General features: G+C 35.8%; 2 protein-coding genes and 2 long non-coding RNA genes across 5 annotated transcripts in view; 1 reads left to right on the top strand and 3 right to left on the bottom strand.

Annotated features, from left to right (window-relative positions):
- The window catches only part of Gbs-76A (Glycogen binding subunit 76A), a 63866-nt gene extending 52422 nt beyond the window's left edge, over positions 1-11444 (bottom strand). Inside the window, exons 1-2 of one of the 2 annotated variants that reach the window (XM_089731474.1) lie at positions 11261-11437; positions 2449-2602 (exon numbers count right to left, since the gene is read on the bottom strand). The gene's annotated coding sequence lies outside the window, so the exon portion shown is untranslated. Of the gene's footprint in view, positions 1-2448; positions 2603-11260 lie in introns of both variants that reach the window. The other variant, XM_028185204.2, reaches the window with a different exon arrangement.
- Positions 11445-15022: 3578 nt separating this feature from the next.
- On the bottom strand, positions 15023-18980 carry SRPK (SR splicing factor protein kinase). The gene has a single exon (XM_089731472.1). It carries the CDS (start codon positions 17639-17641, stop codon positions 15833-15835), a length of 1809 nt encoding a protein of 602 aa, XP_089587598.1. The 5' UTR covers positions 17642-18980; the 3' UTR covers positions 15023-15832.
- A 709-nt stretch (positions 18981-19689) lies between these two features.
- LOC149502010 (uncharacterized) lies at positions 19690-20452 on the top strand. Its single transcript, XR_016323874.1, has 2 exons — positions 19690-19973; positions 20303-20452. It is a non-coding gene; the product is annotated as an uncharacterized LOC149502010 (long non-coding RNA).
- LOC149502009 (uncharacterized) lies at positions 20451-21400 on the bottom strand. Its single transcript, XR_016323875.1, has 2 exons — positions 21141-21400; positions 20451-20959 (listed from the first exon to the last, which is right to left on the bottom strand). It is a non-coding gene; the product is annotated as an uncharacterized LOC149502009 (long non-coding RNA).
- Positions 21401-21636: the final 236 nt, after the last annotated feature.

Raw genomic sequence — 21636 nt, 5'->3', positions numbered from 1 at the left:
GCGGGACGCTAGTTAATTTATAAATGACTTTCTATGTTTTTGGAACATTAACTTTGTGATCAATACGAGTATAAAAAGAAGTCGGCTTCTTTGACGGTGCAATTTGACTTTGCATTTGTTTTTAAGAAAAATAAAACATAATGTGTAATTGGTACATAAATAAAAACATACCACGCTTGAAAAGTTATCAGTTAACCTTGTGGTCTCTTTACATTGTATCTTTATTATTGTACTAAATGAAATAATTTATCTTGGCAGCTCCTTGTCGAGGCAAACATATGGTTAAACAATTGGTGTTGTCGATAATACCAATACATAATTGAGTCAATTGATAGAGCGACGTTCAGTTTAACAAAACCTTCTAGAAAAATCCAACTTATTCGCTGTCGTTTATAAAAATATCTCCTTGCTAATGCTATGAAAGAAAAAATCCAACTTATTCGCTGTCGTTTATAAAAATATCTCCTTGCTATTAATATGCTAATGCCATGAAGGAAAAAAAACTATGTTAGAGATTTTAATAATGTGTAAATAATTGGTGATGACATCAAAAATACATAAATAGAGACACCAATGCCTAATTTTGTGGACAATATGTATTCCTTAGATTAACTATGACTGTGATAATATTAACTGTAACAACTCATTCCCGAACCCGTGGTTTTAGAGCGCAAATTTGAATCACTGATACTCGGTATGGGAGATAAAGTAGTTTTGTTTAAGCACTAAAAAATACGATTTAATAGGAAGGCATAGAGCTTTTTTATTCTTGTAGACCTTATCAGGGTCCTGAGTTACTAATACAGCTATTGTATCGACCGACGTACGTCATACGTGGGCAAATCTTCATGTTGGTCGGACATCTTGTAGTCGACAAAACTTACATTACAAAATTCTGTTACATTAGTAGTTATATAGGTCAACGAGATACTTGGTATCGGATCAGCTGGACGAAAGCTATAAACAAACAGAGACAAAACAAACACGATAATCTGAACCCGAAAAAAAATTTCAGTTCTATGGGTAACAGAGACTGATGTACATATTTATATTCGTTTTAATAAAAATGCATATAAATTAAACACCTAAACAAAGAGAAAATACGCTTATAGGTCACACAAACTTTTACCTAATATGGAGATTGGAACCACGATAGGCCAGATAATTAGCAATCAACCAGGATTGCTAATTACTGCACCATCGGATGGATGCGTATAAAGCCTTAATCAATACTATAAATAACTGTGGAACACTTTTCTTGCTTTCTGGATTTTCTACATTTTAGGTAAATTATGTCTCATTAAGTAGCTTGTGTTTTATTTTTTTTTACATTTTTTATTTTTTTAGGAAGGATAGGCCTGGTCCTGCTGAGGATAGGCAGGAGTGGCGCAGGATAATCCAGGAGAAGGTTATTAGAGGAGGCCACCATCCTCAATATTGAGGATTTTCGGCGCAAGGAGGAGGAGGAAGGTAGTATAAGGGGTAGCCCGAAAGCTTTTCCAGTTTCAACAGGACAGTGAACGCGTAAAGGCTCAACCAGGAAAGGGAGTAGCTTTGGTGGCACCATAAACTACGTCATTTGAACTAGGCACAAATTTAGGAAAACTTACTAACAAAGTACTTGATTGAAGATAACGATAGATTAGCCGTCATTAAAATAGGAATACTATATTTTCATCTGCCCCCAGTCCTATCTAATGCCTACAGGAGCAAATTTTACTGGTGAAAACTTTTGGTTTGGAAAACTTTGGAACTACTGGTGGTAGAGCGTCTTATGAGTTCACATGGGTAGGTACCACCACCCTACATACTTCTGTCGTGAAGCAGTAATGCCTCAAAGGAGGAATAGCAAATTCATGACTCAAGATGGCGGCATTAACGTAAATAATGATTATGGCCTCTGACAGCCATTTAACATTAGCTCGGACGTGGTAAGCTCTTTCACCCTTCTAAGTAATTAAGAAAAATTAAAAATTAAATTAAATTAAAAAAATCTTTCAATCAAAAAAACAACCTTTAAAGAAAACACTAAACAATGACGCTTGCTGTTAAAGAAGAATCCGTGATTGTTAGCCACAGTAAATTATCTCGTGTGGTTACCCACTGTTTGTTTTATCCACTCAGTTGGTTGTATCACGACCTCGGACAATCGTTGTCATATAAACAAGGATTTACTGCAGTTGAAACAATGTAAACTTATATTCTGATAAGTGCTGTACCAATACAAGCTTCATGAGTCAAAATTAAATAGTATTGTCGTGTTAATATCACTTTACATCGATGCGCTCACGCCCTACCTACCATTACCTGATTATGTGAGATATCACAGCCACATTGGGACACGTTGTTTAGAACGCGTTAGAATTTAATAACAGTTCCTTATCCTTCAAAGGCATAACCTTAGGAGCCTATACAAGGGAAGCGGAAAGTAGGTCATCCCAAACAGACCTGGTGGCGCACGGTGGCAGCGGAGATGAAGACAATCGGGCTAAGCTGATCTGAAGTAAAGGCCAAGAAGAGAAGTGTAGCCCAAGACCAATTGTGATGGCGGAATACTGTTGAAGCGCCCTGCCTCACCTTTGCCCCACCACGGCTTTAAAACCTTCAACAAACAAACAAACAACCCTTCAAACCGGATCGGATTACTGCTTTGCGGCAGAAATAGGAAAGATTATAGTAGCCATGCGAGGGCGGGGTGGTGGGCGGGCGGGGTGGTGGTACCTACCCGCGCGGACTCACAAGAGGTCATACCACCAGTAAATCCCCACCCCACCCTTCAAATCAAAACATATACGCTGAACGGGCGGTGGCATTAACCCTCGCAGAATCTCAACATAATCTACCACGAGTAATTTGTTTACTTGTGGTAGATTGTATGCTTAAAATGGTTTCTTTTTTTTTATTGCCCTTGTAGGCAGACGAGCACACGGCCCACCTGATGGTGAGTGGTTACCGTCGCCCATGGACTTCAGCAATGCCAGGGGCAGAGCCAAACCGCTGCCTACCACGATTAGAAAAACTTAAGTAAAATTTTTGACTTGGACTTGGACATTTTCAATCAAATAGACAATTCAATTATCTATATACTTATATATACTTATAAATAAATTGCTGGTCGTTAGTCTCGCTAAAACTCGAGAGCGGCTGGACGAATTTGGATAATTTTGGTCTTAAATTATTTGTGGAAGTCCAGAAAAGGTTTAAAAGGCAGATAAATATAAAAATGCTCGGAATGAAATAAAAATAACAATTTTGTTTTCCCTTTGATGTCCCCCCCGTCGGACGGATTCTTTTTGTTTATTTTAAGTTTATTTTATACAAAAGTTTAGGTCTTATTTGTCGGTTGAGGTACTACGAAGTGTGCCGGGTCAGCTAGTAAGATATAAAAATGCTTAGGGAACAGCAAAATATGAACATATTCCGAGTATAGAACAGAACGTAACGTGTAGTAATTATTATAAACATGTTTAATAAAACCGAATAAGTACTTGAGTCGTGATACTTTATCTTTGTATGAATTTGTTATGCGCTTTCCACCTTCCGTGACCTATGTACGTCATTTTCTGACTTTGGTCGATAGACTGACGCTGATCTTTAAGCTGACTCCTGCCTCTTCAAACATATATACCTTTAACTGAGACCTTAGAAGTCATGTCACAAGGTGGGTGGTGGCATTTTCGTTGTAGATGTCTATGGACTCCGGTAACCACTTAAAACCAAGTGGGCTGCGAGCTTTAAACTGGTGGCAGGACCTCTTGTGAGTCCGCACGGGTAGGTACCACAACCCTGCCTATTTCTGCCGTGAAGCAGTACTGCGTTTCGGTTTGAAGGGTGAGGCAGCCGTTGTAACTATACTTGAAACCTTAGAACTTATATCTCAAGGTGGGTGGCGCTTTTACGTTATAGATGTCAATGGGCTCCAGTAACCACTTAACACCAGGTGGGCTGTGAGTTCGTCCACCCATCTAAGCCATAAAACAAAAAGAGCTCGTCTACCCATCGAAGCAAAAAAATCCCTTTTATTATTTCTCAGTACAATAAATAATTTCATATTTTATAGTAATCTTTCTTAAAGATTTATATGCTCAACCCAAGATTTAAGCGCGTAGCAGGAATATTCCACCAGCTTAACGGTTTACGTATGCAAGCGTGTACGTTAGGTAAAACAATTTTCATAACAATTTTATATTATAAACAACTTTTATCTAATTACAGAGACTTTAATGCATGTCGTGATCCGTTTATATAGTGATAACCGTTTGAATGCAATTTTGCAATAATGTATGTTGCGACCAATTCGTCTTGTTACTATGAACCGTGTTGTCTATTTGAGATAGTCATTAATTATTATTTCAAAACTAGTTCAGTCACATACACGTTTTCCTAGGAAATTGGATCACGGTATATCAATCATTTATTATTAACAAAACAAAAAAGCATACGCTTTGCAATAACAGATGGTTAGCTATAATTAAGCAATTCTCGCAGATCGAGCCCGTGAGCGTCCATGAGCGACGGTAACCACTCACCATCAAGTGGGCCGTATGCTGGTCTACCTACAGGGGCAATAAAAAAAATATAGATTAATCTATCTACCTGACCATTTCAGTTTAAGAAGTACTTCGTCGACTGAAAATAACGATGAAGGTGAAATTTCTAAATTCGCTTTTTTTTCCTACCTAAGCTGATAGCCTTGAGAGGCTATTTCAGCGTAACCTTAACTAGTAGATGAGCTCACGGGGCTCAAGCAGGAGTGATGCTAACACTGACCCTAGCAAGAGCAGTGCTTCACAGAATCTACCACCGGATCGAAAACGCGACCCACTGAGAAGATCCGGCGAGAAACTTAGTGAGCTGTGTCTATTTGCTCGTCAAGCCCTTCGTCGCAAGCGACGGGTTCGACTAGGACAGTGACCGGTGCTTGTGGTACCTAAAAGCACCCTTAATGAATCGGGAGCATCCGTAATGACGTGTTTTGGGCGACATCGACTGTTTACCATTCAATCTACAGGATCGGGTATGAAAATTCGCATTAAAAGAACAGCTAGCTATCTTTATCCGCAAAGCATCGCCAAGCATTACACTTAATTACGCTAGAATGCAGGGGAGCTTAGTATGAATGAGCCCTACCAAATAGTTTGAAGATAAACTACAATCAAAATTATAACAATACATTTTAGAATTAGTCACTGTCCAACTATAATGTCTACGATGCCGACTAGTTTCCCACGCTCGAACAGAAATAGTTCGTTACGTGCAACCTAGGTACAGAGCAGTCTGATCTGCCGACATAGTTGGCAGGGCATACTGATTGCCACTGCCAATCTGGTACTTCCTCAAGTACCAACATTCTGTGGAACCAAGCCTATTGGCTGACTAATAATATAGTATTCTATTCAATTTTTGCGACTCGCAGACACAATTGAAGCTACTTTTACGGTTTAATCTCTCATTTATTATTGTCTATGTTATTATATTTCCAACGTTTAGAATACGTCACAATCGTACGTGACTACGAAAACCCTAAAGTACTCCAAACTACAAAAATAATATAATGACAATTATAAACGCGAAATTAAACCGTAAAAGTAGTTTTGAACATAATCTATATATATAAAAATGAATTACTGTTCGTTAGTCTCGCTAAAACTCGAGAACGGCTGGACCGATTTGGCTAATTTCGGTCTTGAATTATTTGTGGAAGTCCAGAGAAGGTTTAAACGGTAGAAAAATATATAAATGCTCGGAATTAAATAAAAATAACAATTTAGTTTTCACTTTTATGTGTCCCCTGTCGGACGGATTCCTTTTGTTTGTTTTAAGTTTATTTTATACAAAAGCTTAAGTCTTATTTATCGATTGAGGCAATACGAAGTCTGCCGGGTCAGCTAGTAAATAGATATATTCTAGTAACAAGGAAATGCGTTTTCTCTATAAAATGAATGTAAAACACCTATAAACGTGTTTTTTGCCGAAGTAAAGTTTTTTCTTAAATTAAAAAAAAACAAGCGTCAGCAATAAGTATAGGTGTATGTTAATATTAAACAATAATTGAAATTATCCAAAACCAAAAGAAAACTTATGTTCCAGTACTAAAATAGGTGTTTTCCAAAAACGTTACCCGAACTATTTGAAAGCTTGAAAATATTTATTATTTATATTTAACTCAACCGAGATTTTAGGACGATCCGTGGCAACACTCCTCCGCCATGTACAACTAAGAAAAAATACAAAATAAAACATTGTCGTCAACAAAAACATGCAACAAAGTTGCTGAAATTGGCAACCACTTTATTCGTAATAAAGACGAATCAAGCGCATTCGACGTAGAGTAAAATCGCCGCCATATGAAACCAATTTAGAATTAATACGCCAACGTAATTTATCTCTAAATGGAATCGTGATCTTTTTTTCAAAGAAAACGCATCAAATACGTTGTAAAAACTGTAATGACTACCGAAAATATCCGGTGACGCGTGAACACGATCAATTGGTATCAAATTTGGCGGGAGCACAACACACACGCACACACACACGATCAAATGCAAAAATTCTGGGTATTTTTGGATATGATCCAAAACAAAGTCGTACGGAGGATGTCGAAGGAGTTTTTAATGTAAACAAACTGTGATGAGATAGTAAAGGCTTTTAACGATAACTATTTTATTTGAATTAAACCACAATATTCAAATCCTGGCTTTCTGTTTAAATATTCTATTTGAGTATCAAAATTATTTCTTATATTAAGGTTTGGAGATTACCGGATACCCGTAGACATCACAGAATAAACAATAATTGTTTTTTCTTAGACTTTCACGAATTACAACTCCTTATAAGTAACATTTTTATAGGTTTGGAAGAAAATTTATAAAGATTTAAATAACAAATCATTGATTCATTTTCTAAGAAACATTTACCATCTCCGCTTTTGGCCTCAAATATGTACATATATGTTACGTGAGTAAGTACATAATTATCTACTCTAATTACAGTAATTACTATAGTCTACGCAATAGTCGTTACTGAGTAGAAAGTACTTATACATGTTTGATATTCCCTTTCCTAGTTACCCATTCAATACTCCGAATAATGTTTTGAAGATATTTTTTTTTTTGTAGATTCCCCAATTAGACAAATTAACAAAACAGAGGTTGCAAGATTTAAAAAAATTGAAATAATTTCACTACTTTTTTCATTTAAAAATAATGAACCTAAATTCTGAAGTCTTCATGGCCTAAAAAATATGACACCCGGTGCGTTTGTATGAAGCGACGCAACTGTGCCGGCGTTTAAATCCGAAAAATTTGTAATTTGCGTAACTACTGGTGGTAGGACGTCTTATTTGTGTCCGCACGGGTAGGTACCACACTGCCTCTTTCTGCCGTGAAGCGGAAGTGCGTTTCAGTTAGCAGAGTGGGGCAGCCGTTGTACTGTAAAAATTGAGACTTAGTGCTCATGTCTATTTTTTTTTTATTCGTTATTAGAGCCATACACCTATTAGGGTAAGTCGGATCTTATCTTATCTTTTCTTAATCTTATCTCATCTTAACAATAAAAAATAAATAAATAAATGAAACGGTAATTACTACATAGAAAAAATGTATAGTCATAAAACAACTTATTTATATAACTTACTAGCGACCCGCTCTCGCTTCGCTTCGGAAACATTAAAACACACATGAAACCAAAAAAAAAAAATTAAAAAAAATTTAAAAAAAGTAGCCTATGTTCATCAGGGACAATGTCGGCTTCTAATGGAAAAAGAATTTTTCAAATCGGTCCAGTAGTTTCGGAGCCTATTCGAAACAAACAAACAAACAAATCTTTCCTCTTTATAATATTAGTATAGATATAGATTAAAGTTAATATGGAAGCGTATTTCGAAAGGCGTGAAACAACACGAACCTCTCAGCGATCCTCGGTTCGCAAGCCTCCGTCCCCCGAGGTCGATCACCTGCTACACGGTATATTTAAATTAGCTCCACCTATTCATTATCTTTAAGTGAACTTCAGGGAGGTCTAGTCTGTTTCAAATTACAACTACATAGATTTCAGAAATTAATCTAATCTCTCACCTCCCCGTCGGTTACTCGAGAGGAAAAAAAACGACAAAGAGAATCCAAAAACAAAAAAAAATGTCAATTCCGTCATTGCTTATAAATTATTATAATTTCAAATCTTACGGTTATTCTAGGTGTTAACAAAATTGCGCATCCTTAAATTCGTTTGATTTATTAACTGAAGGTGAACACCGAGAGACGTTCTCATGTTCAAACTTTAATAGTTCGTAATCGTTCTGTCAATTTTACATTTTTCTTTTCTTATATAGTTTTCCTGGACGATTCAGTCATAAAACACTGAACGTCTAATTAAAATAAGTGTTATTTAAAAAATGAAAACCTATGGCATTCCACAGAGGACAACTATGTACCATTACATCCGTTGTTCGTTTATTCGGACACCTCATAAAACCAGGGACCAATTTTCTAGTGCCTTAAAATTTTCAGTTTGTTGTAAATTTTTTTTTATTGCTTAGATGATTGGACGAGCTCACAGCCCACCTGATGTTAAGTGGTTACTGGAGCCCATAGACATCTAAAACGTAAATGAGCCACCCACCTTGAGATATAAGTTCTAAGGTCTCAGTATAGTTACAACGGATACCCCACCCTTCGAACCGAAACGCATTACTGCTTCACGGCGGAAATAGGCGGGGTGGTGGTACCTACCCGTGCGGACTCCCAAGAGGTCCTACCACCAGTGATAAACAACGAATAACTTAACCTCAGTACGATGATAGATCGAAAAAAGAAAACGGAAATAATAAATAAAAACTTTTATAATTAGAAGGATATATAAAGTAATATCCTTGTTAAAAACATACAATTTTAAAAGTGAACTATAATAAAACCCGAAGATTAACCAGAATATTCCAGATCTAGACGAAAATAAAACGCTCTAGACGTCGAGTCAGACATATGATAAAATGTATGACCGACGAAAGTATCACGGCACCAGACAATGACAGGGTCAGAACACTCATAAAAATAATCCTAAAGAAGATTCCTGAGATATCAAGTCATTCAATATAAATTCAGTTCAAATTCCAAAAATAAAATTTATTGTGATTCAAAGCTATGTACGTGAATGGATATTTTTATAAAACTTTCAGTTCTTCAAATATTGTAAAATGACGAGGGAAAATCAAATTATCGTATTCTACAATTTGTTTTGCAACAAAAATTTTATACAATTTTATAATCGCCCGATTCTAGGGTCAAAATGGGCAAAAGCTTTAGAGGAATGGCCAGGCTAATATTATGACAAATAAGTCCGTACTCATAAACAATAACAATACTAAAAAGTCATGTAACTTTATTGTTTTGTCCACTGTACCTTAATCGAATCTTTATGCACTGGTTTACCTTTCATAAAATCGCTTTATATTTTTTTCCTTTGATAATATTGTATTAAAAGCGACAGTGAATTTTTGTTTGTCCTATCGCACTTTTTTTCCTATATCTATGCTGATAGCCTTGAGAGGCTATTTCAGCTTTACCCTAGCGTCTAGGTGAGCTCTCGGGGCTCAAACCGGAAGTTTTTTTCTTTCTTTTGGGTCTGTTTTTAATTTTAACAAACAGTTTTTACTGGTGGTAGGACCTCTTGTGAGTCCGCGCTGGTAGGTACCACCACCCTGCCTATTTCTGCAGTGAAGCAGTAATGCGTTTCGGTTTGAAGGGTGGGGCAGCCGTTGTAACTATAATGAGATCTTAGAACTTATATCTCAAGGTGGGTGGCGCATTTACGTTGTAGATGTCCATGGGCTCCAGTAACCACTTTACACCAGGTGGGCTGTGAGCTCGTCCACCGACCTAAGCAATAAAAAAAAAAAAAAAAGTAGGAATAACTAACACAGAAAATAAATCTTTGTGCTTCATCATCTAATCTAGTAAATTTTCAAAAGTATGGTAATGGCAGTACTCTTTAAAAACTTGCACCGGCTTTAATTGATATTAGATGACATTCATTTGTGTGTCGGAAAAAAGTTTATGTTGCTTTTGTCTCAGAAATACTTAGAATTGCTGCACCAAAATCGAAAATATGTACAGAGTAATAATAAAAATATTACTGTGAAAGCGTCACTTACATACCGAACTCTAGTTGAACCCGCTAAGGGACATTCATTTGATATTCATTCATTGATATTTAATTTGGAAGTAGATAATAATAAAAAAATAACATGATAATAATTTATATGTATTTATTTATTTATTTCTCTCTTAAAAGTACAATTAATCGTTTAAATTTTGGTTATAATTCCGTTATTTTTCAATGATTGAAAACCCGTTTTTCCGCCTATTTAGGATCTTAATCTAATCATTCGAGTGTCTTCGCAGATTCCTTTAATACTTCGGTCACATTGCACGGAAGGATGGTGGCAATCTCGGGAGGCACATCGTGACTGGTAAGGTCACGATAGGGAAAAGACCTCGGGGGCGCAGCCCAATACGTTGGTCCGACCAGATCCGCACCGCTCTTGATTCCACGTTTCACAACGCCCTCCACACCGCCAGAGACAAGAATAGATGGAGAAAGATCGTGCGTGCGAAGGTGATACAAAAGGGTGGTCACGACTCTCAGCAATGAGGAATACGACGCAAGGAGGAGGAGGATCTTAAGTCAAATAAGATTTCGTATCCTAGTAGACAAGAATAAAATGTATGCTCTCATGCGAATATCGTGATGAGTACCTACCAAATTTGAATTTGGCCGACTTTAGATTTTTATTATTTCCAATAATTCTATGTTAAATTTGTATAATTAAAAGCCTATTTCAGCCTATTTCTGCTACGAAATATAATTATTGCAGGGTGATTGATAGAACGACATTTCTTAACAATTGGTGGGCTCTAATGGACCGTATTACCTTCTACGCATCGACATCAAAAAATTATGGAATATAGTGAATATAATAAAATACTATCATAAATTTTCTACGAGTAAAAACTTTCCAAAAACCTCCCTTAGTAAGCAGTTTACTCAATGTTTACATTTTTGTTTACATCTGATCAGTCACGGACGTTGACCCTACGAAAAGTTCAAGGTCATGACCTCCGACATATTACACAACATACGAGTAAAATTGCATTATTTAGATTTTGAGACGTTTTATCGTCTTTCAGAGGTCTGTATAATTTTATCAAGAAAATATAATTACTCACAAGATGAAATTAAAGATTAAATAAAAAAAAATACAAACCTTATTCTACGCTGTGCCAGTACTGAAATAACACTAGATGTAAGTAGAGCACATCACAACACTTTACAAAAAAAAAGTCCGTCGTAGGCCCGATAAGATATTGGAGGTGAAAGTGTATCGTATTTGTGATTTCCCCGTCTGTTTACATGTGTGACGGCACGGCGTGAGCGGCAAACTGCCGATGAGGACGCGAGAAGGTCGCCATCCGCGCATGCGTCGCGTCTTTAGCATCACAACAACGCCAAATCACACTGACCTCTGGCAAACGTCGTTCGTTGCAACTGCATAAAACATGCAAAACGTTTTTAAATATGTATACATAATTTTTTTTTTAATGCCGAAGCATATATATAATTAACGAAATCCGTCCCAGTAAATACTGGTGGTGCATAATGTAATATCGCACATCCTACATATTAATCACATACCTCCCACTTTGATAGTCGACAATACTAATGAAAGTTTTCTCTCATATCTGGAGATGGATGACCGTTTTTCACGTGGTGTCAACTGGCGGTGGTGATTCCTACCGTAAAAGTTGGTCATATACTCGTTTTTGTTGCTGTTTTCTTATTATAAAGACGCGGGATCGAGGTCACCGCTCACCTAATGATTACCTACACCTATTGGCATCACAATGTGTGTGGATAGTCACCCTGAGACATAAAGTCTAAGTCTTAATTGTTTTAATTGCTGCCCCACCATTCAAACCGACCCGTATTACTGTTTCGCGACAAGAAGGGTAGTGGTACTTGTGGCCGACAAGACGCCCTAACCGTCTTTTTTTTCCTTAGATGGGTGGACGAACTCACAGCCCACGTGGTATTAAGTGGTTACTGGAGCCTATAGACATCTACAACGTAAATGCGCTACCCATCTTAAGATATAAGTTGTAAGATCTCAGTATAGTTACAACGGCTGCCCCACCATTCAAACCGACCCGCATTACTGTTTCGCGACAAGAAGGGTAGTGGTACTTGTGGCCGACAAGACGCCCTAACCGTCTTTTTTTTTCCTTAGATGGGTGGACGAACTCACAGCCTACGTGGTATTAAGTGGTTACTGGAGCCCATAGACATCTACAACTTAAATGCGCTACCCATCTTAAGATATAAGTTGTAAGATCTCAGTATAGTTACAACGGCTGCCCCACCCTTCAAACCGAAACGCATTACTGCTTCACCGCAGAAATAGGCAGGGTGCTGGTACCTACCCGTGCGGACTCACAAGAGGTGCTGTAGTAGTATTTGTTGTTATTTAGATATTTATTTCATACTAAAAGATCTTGAGGTCTAGCAGTTTGTTCGATTTTTAAGACTAAGATTATATATAAATTTAAGACTAAGATTATAGAGCTTGGTAAGTGAAATAATTATGATACTGATGAATGTTAAGCAATGCAGGCCGAGATATTTAAAATGATCCAGAAATATTTCTTCTACGAATCGATCTTTTGTCGCTTAGATCTTGCTTATTTCGGACACAAAGCAATTACTCATTCCAGTCTATAAGTGGGATAGCTCTTAAACAATACAACTGTTAACAGATCTCCAACGGTGTTCACATTATGGGTAGTTGATCCCTCAGCGTTATCATCGATGTTTAACATCGAATGAACTGAGATCTACTTACTATCTTATGTCTGTAATGATCTAAGTATATATGTTAAAACTGATTCTTTTTTTCATATTTATGTATGTTAGCTAAACGGCAAATACGTCCGTTCTCCCCTACACAATGTCACATTCTAATAGCGTTAATGTAGAGACGTAAATACCACGCAAACGTTTGGGATTCACACGGGCTAGAACGCGTGACTTTGCTTTTGTCTAATCTCGATTCTTGATGCCGGGCTGACATCTAAATCCTCTGTTAATGTTACTGCTATAAGCACAAGGCTCACCAGACACTGACGCCGCTTCCCACCTTGAAACATTCGATTAGATTGGATTGCATTGGTTCAATGAGTCTTCTAAACCCACCACAGAAATAAATAAAATTGTTGTTTGGCTATAATTCTTAGCAACTAGTGTGCAAAATTATTAACTTGAGATGGACGAAATCATTAACTTGAGAGAATTCAAGTTGTCTGATTTATAGTCGGATAATTCATTACTATGAACATTCGCTGATTTTAAACAAAATAGTCTGCTGCGTATAGTACGTACTACATTATTTATTTTATGAATTACTAAGTAATATTTAGCTAAAGATATTACTGTTCCAAGCACCATGTGCTGCCATCTGCAAGTAGCTTTAGAAAATATTTTGAATAGTATTAGTTCCACGGCGTTAAAATAGATGGCACTTATCGAATTATTTCCGCAAATGCAATAACAAAGATACATATATAGATGAATAATTTACATAAGTACAGTTTTCTGCTTTGTTTGTTGACCATTTGTTTGTTTAGTAAAATAGTAGTTACAAAATTGGCAATAGTACTTTTTGTCGAGCAGAAATATAACTCATTTTAATCAGTATCATTTTTTATTAGACAAAAAGTACATGCTGTTTTCTGATTTATTCTAATGAATCGAAAGGTGTCGAGTAATTATGGTCAAATTACTGAGCGAGTACTTACTACATTCACTGAGCGACCACTAGTTGTAATAAGAAATATATTATGTATGTCCCTAACAAGTAAGAAATAGAGCGAAAAACACTTACATTTGTGATACAGATTTTTAACTTTTTTTTTTTTTAGATAGGAAGACGAGCTCACAGCCCACCTGGTCTAAAGTGGTTACTGGAGCCCATAGACATCTACAACATAAATGCGCCACCCACCTTGAGATATAAGTTCTAAGGTCTCAGTATAGTTACAACGGCTACCCCACCCTTCAAGCCGAAATGCATTAGTGCTTCACGGCAGAAATAGACGGGGTAGTGGTACCTACCCGTGCGGACTCACAAGAGGTCTTACCGCCAGTAATTACACAAGTTATAATTTTGCGGGTTTGATTTTTATTACACGATGTAATTCCTTCACCGTGGAAGTCAATCGTGAGCACTTGTTAAGTACTTACTTCATTAGAAAAATTGGTACCCGCCTGCGGGATTCGAACACCGTTACATCGCTCGATACGAATACCGGCCGTCTTATCCTTTAGGCCACGACTTCAAAAACATGTCCTATTTGTATCAAAATTCCTACATTATCTTTTTTTAAAAACATTAGAAGAACTCAATGCCCATCAACACATGAACCGATGAGAACAAATATTTGTATCAAAATTTCTGCATAAAGAATTCTAAATATCAATTTTTTTAATTGAATTTTTTCTTTTTTTAATTCAATTTTAATTAACAGAATGTTCAAAACCATTAGGACTTCATGTCCATCAACACGTGGACCGTTGAGAACTGATTTCTTGCAAAATTCCATTTTAACAAATTCATTTTGTATTATTTTTACAATCGGTCCAAATAATTCGAGTTTTAAAAAAACGTAAAAGTTACGAGTCTTATGTACATTAATCGAGGATGATGCGACGTAATTGACGGCACGAGTGCGCCCCGTACACAGTATTAAGTATTTAGTTACAGACCACAATCAGGTAGATACTAATGTTCAGGTTACCGTGACGCATATTTTCTCGTATAACAAAAGTACAATACGTATACAAGTTTAACAATGAATGTCCTGGGAGCAGAGATCTGCCACTTACTTCATTTCAATTTCCGGCCACGCCTCTTGTTCGTACGAGTCGCATTTTTTACGTAGATTTAATAATTACCTATAGGACTAAAAAACTCGAGTCAGTTTCACGTTTTATTCATGTAAATTTGCTGATATAATAATACAAATCATGGTAATGTATATCGGGATCTATAATAAATTTAACTATGAGCTGGCTCAGACAAAGGTCACTGCTGTAAACCACCTCCAAATGTAACTCCATTGCTCAATTTCTATGACTCATTGTATTATAAAAGGCAGTCTCAGAGGTGTGGTATGACAAATACTGTCTTAATCCTAATCTTTACATTATGAGATTTTTATTGTGATAATGATAAAACACAACTTAACTATTCAAATATACTACTACTTTTTGAATGTCTACAATGCATGCATGACTTTGTTACAGAAGTTTCGCCACTTATTTTATTACATAGGTGCAGAACAATGTCATCACGTCAACTAATAAATTCCTAGTAGATTAATTATTATTATGTGACAAAACCTATATTGTCTACATGTCATACATCACAATTTTTCCTAAAGCTATCTTCTGTACAGTTGGGCAATTTAAGATTTCTAATAAAATTCCAATTGCTACAATTACATCGAAATCATACAAATATCATTATGATGTTACAATTTTGAGCAGCGGGTGTATTATATACTTCGCTACTTGATTTATTAGCAGGCCTGATAAATAAATATTAGTATTAGTCGCACACAATTACAAATTCTGTGAAAATCAGAATAGCTACAAAATAAAGTAGATAAAATTAAGTTATTCACAAACAAATCTATAAATAAAGATTTATAAAAGTGAAAGACCCATTACTTTATGTAGACACTACCAATTTAAAAAATGTTAAGACTGGTTCAGAGAGCATTTGTTAGTCCTCAGACTCCTTTTCTGGTTTGGACGATTTTAACCATGGGTGCTGAAGGCACTCATAAGCAGTGGCACGCCGATTTGGATCAAAATCCAACATAGGTTTTAAAAAATCGGCAAACTCTTCTGCATCATTTTCACTCCATTCATATTTTTCTGTCAGAACAGAGACTAAGCCCCAAGGTTTTAAACCTGTTATATTTCGCAATTCACCTTTTTTATTGAAAAATACTTTGGAATATTTTCCTGAAGCTGCAATTCTTTTGGGAATATCTCCAAGTAGTTCAATAATATGAGCAAGGTGATCCTCATCTCTACTGTAGCCATCACCTGAGTGAGGCTCAAACAAATAATCTCCAGTGGCTAATTCAAATGCCATACAGGCTGTGCTCCATATATCTGCTGACGTTCCATACCCAGCACTTAGGAGCACTTCTAAGGAACGATACTGCCTTGTCTGTATGTCTTCAGTAAAGTGACGATGTACCCAACATGCATTACCTAGATCCGCAATCTTTACTTCAATGTCACAGACTTCAAAAGTAGGATCAGGCTTTTTGTCTAAAGATTTACGATTTGTAGAAAGTGAATTAAATGAAGGAGGTGTATCAGTCATCTCTCCTTCGGACATTGGAGTGCTAGCATCATCACCACACCCATACTGTTTGTTTCGCAATTGTATACCATCAATGTTATATGTTTCTTCTTCATTAGCTTGGACATCATTACACCCATTTACTGCTGTATCATTTTCAGACTGTGTTATATCAATGACACTTGCTTCCTCTGGTGTCTGAGGTGAATCATCATTATCTTGAGACATAGGAGCAGATTCACTATTGTGTGGATCCTTTTTTTGTTCTTCCATTTCTTCTATTTGTTCCATTTGTTTCTTTAACAACATTGATTGACGCTTAGCTTTCTTTTTCAACTTTTTCTTCTTGTTTCTGCTCATTTTACCTGTAACCACTTGTTCTTGAAATTCTTTTGGAGCAGTACTAATGAGGGAATGAGGCAACCTTAGCCCCAAGGAATGTAATTCTGTCGCTTCGGCGGCAAGTTTACGTATATATGTCTCATCTACACAGATAAGGACATTTTCAGGTTTAATGTCAGTATGAATAATTTTACATTTAGTGTGAAGGTAATCCAAGCCTTCTAAAACCTGACGAATTATCGTCTTAACATTCTCTCGAGGAATCCCTCGGTAATTAGATCTGAGTATCAATTTCAAAAGGTGGTGTCCTAGAACCTCAAACACCATGCACACATGAGTGCCATTTACACCAGTTATTTTAAAGTCATTAAGTAGTTGTACGGTTTTGTTTCTCTTAGGATCGGTGGGATCGCTGTCTCTCACTGCTCTCAATATTTTAATTTCGTCCAAAGCCGTCTCCGTAAAATGAGGTGCAGATTTCACTACTTTTAACGCAACGAATCGTTTGTCGACGAGGTCCCAGCATAACCACACGGTAGAAAAATGACCCCAGCCTAGCTTCCGAGTGACGTGGTAACGATTCAGGAATAAATCTCCAATCTTGACAGGATGATATCCACCCTTGCAGTAATCCGCACTATCCTCCTGCTCCTCGTCGTCGCTGGTGTATTGCTCATCTTCGTCTTCCTCAATTGTTTCGTTGGAAGAACTATGCGTTGGTTCTAGACGATTCTGGTTCTGGTTACGCAGACCGTTTCCTTGGCCAATAGCCCCGTGTTCTTCCTCGCGATTTTTCTTTTTACCAACTTTGTGTCTTTTTTTCTTCGCCTGTATGGCGAGTACTCTTCTATTTACATCAGATTTAGAACTCATTTAGTAGTTATTATATCACTTTCACCAATAAGCAATGAAATTTAAATTAACTTTTCATTTCAATCTTTTTGTTTGATTATGGCGGCCGGTCGCAGAACAAAATGCGCTCGAACACGAACTTGGTGTTGCTAGCGAAAAGAATAATATCTCCGTTCGTAGGTGACTTGGATCACTTCGCTAGAAGTAATAGTGTTCTGTGACTTGGATCATCTAGATGTGATCTCAGCTCCTGTTAGAAATTGTGGTCTTTTATGCACAAAACGATGCTTTCAAAAGTAAGAAATATTGGCAATATCAATTATAAATAAAGTTATTCATTACGTGTATTAACCATCCATCCTAACGTTCACACTTTTTTTTCTCGTGTTTATTTATTTCTAGCTAATTACCCAACAATAACTCCAAGGAAAAGAGGTCCACATGGTACTATTCAGTATATTAAACTTAAAACAAAACTAAGAATCACAAAGAAGACGAGTTAGTTTTATCGCAGTACAACTGAAAATATTTCATACTTCAAAATACATCAGCTCAAGTTCCATTTGTAATATGTTTTATCTCGCCTTGACAAATTGCAATAAAAATCGTTAGCTGTGCTAGTAATGGGAATCATAAAATTCTCATTACAATATTATTATGCACTCCAAATCGAGAATGTGAATGAATCTCTAAATTTTAGACGGCAATAACACTAGCGAATATATTGACATTGTTAGTAAAATTTGAACTACAACAGTCAATAAACTATTCAATTTATTATAACGTGACTGTTTTATAACGAGGACTGTTCAAGCTTTTCCAAATCATTCATTTAAAAACTGTGCACATTTCATTTGCGTATCTAATATAATATTTTTTAATATCCTCCTTTATTTTAAAGCACATGTATTTCAAAATCAGAGATTATAATAACTATTTCCTTAGCAGGCCAAAAAACCAAAGAAAGCTTTTCCAATTAACATGAACTTTCTTTTGCAGCAAGTGCTTGCTACACCCAGTAGCAAGTGTGCGTGCTTTGGATCACTTTATTTCCCTGAATAATATAAAGTTAAAAATATTTCAGATTTTTTTGATTTCTGTCATTCAATTGTCGTATTAAGCAATTTTACTCTTGTCTGGTAAATTATCACAGATCTCTGGCAATGCTTTGTAAAATAAACGAAAGCAACATAATAACACAGTGATTTATAGTTGATATTTCAAAATAGTATATATCTAGTAATAAATACATACTCATGTTGATTACAGTAAAATAAAAATAATAATTCATTAAAACTGTTTACAGTTTAGAGCTTAACATTTCAAGCAAATTGTAGGGTGTTAAACGAAATGGCAATACATAACTGGTCCTGTAACACAATTTTTTTTAAATTGTCATTGACAGTAGTATTTTAAAAAAGCGCCACTAGTCAAAACAACATACCTACCTACCTTATTTAACAATATCGATTTTACGCATCACAAATTTAAGCGTCAATGTGGCTATCATAGAGTAAATGTAAATTCACCTTTTTTGTCACAAGAGAACTAATGGTGGATTTTATGTTTGTGCATTTAAAATATAGCAATGCGCGCCTATTACTTTATAATATTATCTATTCTATTTTACACGGATTGTTAAAAATATACGTTCTAAAGATATTTTTTTGATTTTTTGCTTAAACATTATTGCTTAAAAAGGAATTGCTATACGGGATTGTCGTTAAAGGTGGTTCTGAAAAATTTAGAACAAATGAGTCGTCTATTATCAAAGCCGGCAATCTGACTTTTGAACAATATTGGTAAATCAGAAAAACGAATTATTGACTTTGTATTCCATTGGCAGTCACAAAACTCTTCGGAACGACATCTTAGATAAATAACAGGTTAACTATTAACCTTTATTTAATGCAGGTTTTGAACCGTATTCTTTCAAGGAGACGATTATATTCAAATCAATCTGTATTGACATATCAATAACATTTTTTTGTCCAAACGCGCAGATTGCCACCTTTGATAATAGACGACTCAAATGTAAACTCTGGCATAAACCATGGCAAAAGTATGTATAATGGGGTTGGCAACTGTCAAAGTGGCGCTGGTGTGCATTGTTCCCATAACATTCAATATTTGTATTGGAATTTTTGATTAAAAATTATTTTAAGCACAATGACGCGTTGTTTTGTACCAATATGCTCAGAAATTGGAGTACATCAATTCCCGAAGGACAAGAAAATTAGAAGACTGTGGTTAAAGGCCATTTGACGCGAAAAAAGTACTCCCACAAAAAGTTCGAGGTTATGTCGTAAACACTTTGTGGAATCTGACTATGAAAACATTAGTAAATACACAGGTATGCTTCTTTCTGTCAAATATTTATAATGCATGTCTAAGTGTAGCACACATCTTTGTTCTCTTATTAAAAAAATCCAATAATAATTAGTTAGGCATACTATTAGTTGCTAACAAATTTTGCAAGTAGATTTATGCTGTAAGGAACCTTTTAACAAACACAAAATCATACTGGAGGAAACACATTCCTCATGAGCTGTTGTTCATTATCAGCTGTTACTATTGAAAGTTCTATCTAAATCGCTGCATCCATTGCAATAACAAATATTTTGAAACTATGGTCAGGTTTCCTTGTGATAGTATATTTAAATGTTATTCTTTGTGTTGTAGGTGTCAAACATTAACATAAATATCTGAAGAAAGGTGCTGTACCATCTATATTTTCATGGAATATGAAACCAGTTTCTGAAGAAACAAAAAGTAGAGAAGTTACTTATGTAATATTAAAGAAGGAATTGTCAATAAAAATAATTAAAAATATTCCTGATTTTTTATTTCGACAAGTGTGTATAGTTATAATACAGATGTTTTTCATACAATGCTTCTTTGAAAATATTTTCATAAAAGATATCTAATTTATTTAACATATTATTTATAAAATTATTGTCTTTTTCAACATAAATCACTTTGATGTCCTTGTAGGTGTAAATGACCAAGTTGCAGTATGTTTTGCCTGAGCAGTATAACTGTCCTTGGATTTGATAATAATATGGGCAGGTTTTTTTTGAGACAATATCCCGTTATATTGTTCTAAGTAAGGCACCGTTGTTATATTTATTTCATGTTTTCTGCTAGCGTATGGACATTTCACTTCAATTATAGCTTCTTCGCCCAACACGCCATCAGGAGATGCAGCAAGATATGGGCGCTCTTGGCTATTGAAAATGCCACATGGTTCCACTAGCAAATCATATATATTAGCATATTTTGCTAGAGCATTTTTTTCATTTTGTTTCAAAATTAAAATTTTGGTCATGTAGCTCTAATCTGAAAAAAGCAAAATAATACATTAGTTGGTAGGTAATGTGTGTAATATGAGCAATTCTTTTTGCACATGCTACAAGGAATAAAGTTCCTAAGGTACACAATTTAATATTATTATTATAATAGCTACCGGAAACAGTTTGAGAGAAGTTTTCTAAGTTAAAATAAAACATCAACATTGTACCTTTCGACAAAATCCACTTTTTTTCTTCGTAAAGATGCAACACGTTTTCTCAACTCCTCCTTTAATTCTTTAACTATCCAGTTGGAATACATGTTGTAAAACTGTTTAGCACTACTTAGAAAGTAATAAGAACCGTATCAAAGTCACAAAATGCCGAAATATCACGAACGCAAAACACACAAAATGGCGGCTCTCTGTGACAAGGGAACAAGCTACGCTGGCGACATCTGAGAAAAGCTTTAACCGGCCAACCCCATTATTGTGAAACCATTTTTGTGTATATATTATTATATAGTGCGCTCCCATTCACTTCATTCATTCAACCTATGTATAATACTGTTCTATGCATTCATCTGTCCTTTTCTTTTACGGAGGGTAGAAGTAAAGAGAATAAACTGTGTTTCTAATACGAATCCGTCGAAATTTAGTAGATTAGGGTAGCGCCACATCAGCATCAGCGTAAATTGTAGAGGAAGTACCAAATATTACTGGGCGT

This window comes from Bombyx mandarina, chromosome 11 (assembly GCF_030267445.1).
Source record: "Bombyx mandarina strain Sakado chromosome 11, ASM3026744v2".
NCBI lineage: Eukaryota > Metazoa > Arthropoda > Insecta > Lepidoptera > Bombycidae > Bombyx > Bombyx mandarina.
This window is presented reverse-complemented; position numbering and strand designations above follow the sequence as displayed.

Coding starts and splice junctions, on each gene's coding strand:
- SRPK (XM_089731472.1), bottom strand. CDS start 17,641: ATGAGTTCTAAATCTGATGTAAATAGAAGAGTACTCGCCATACAGGCG.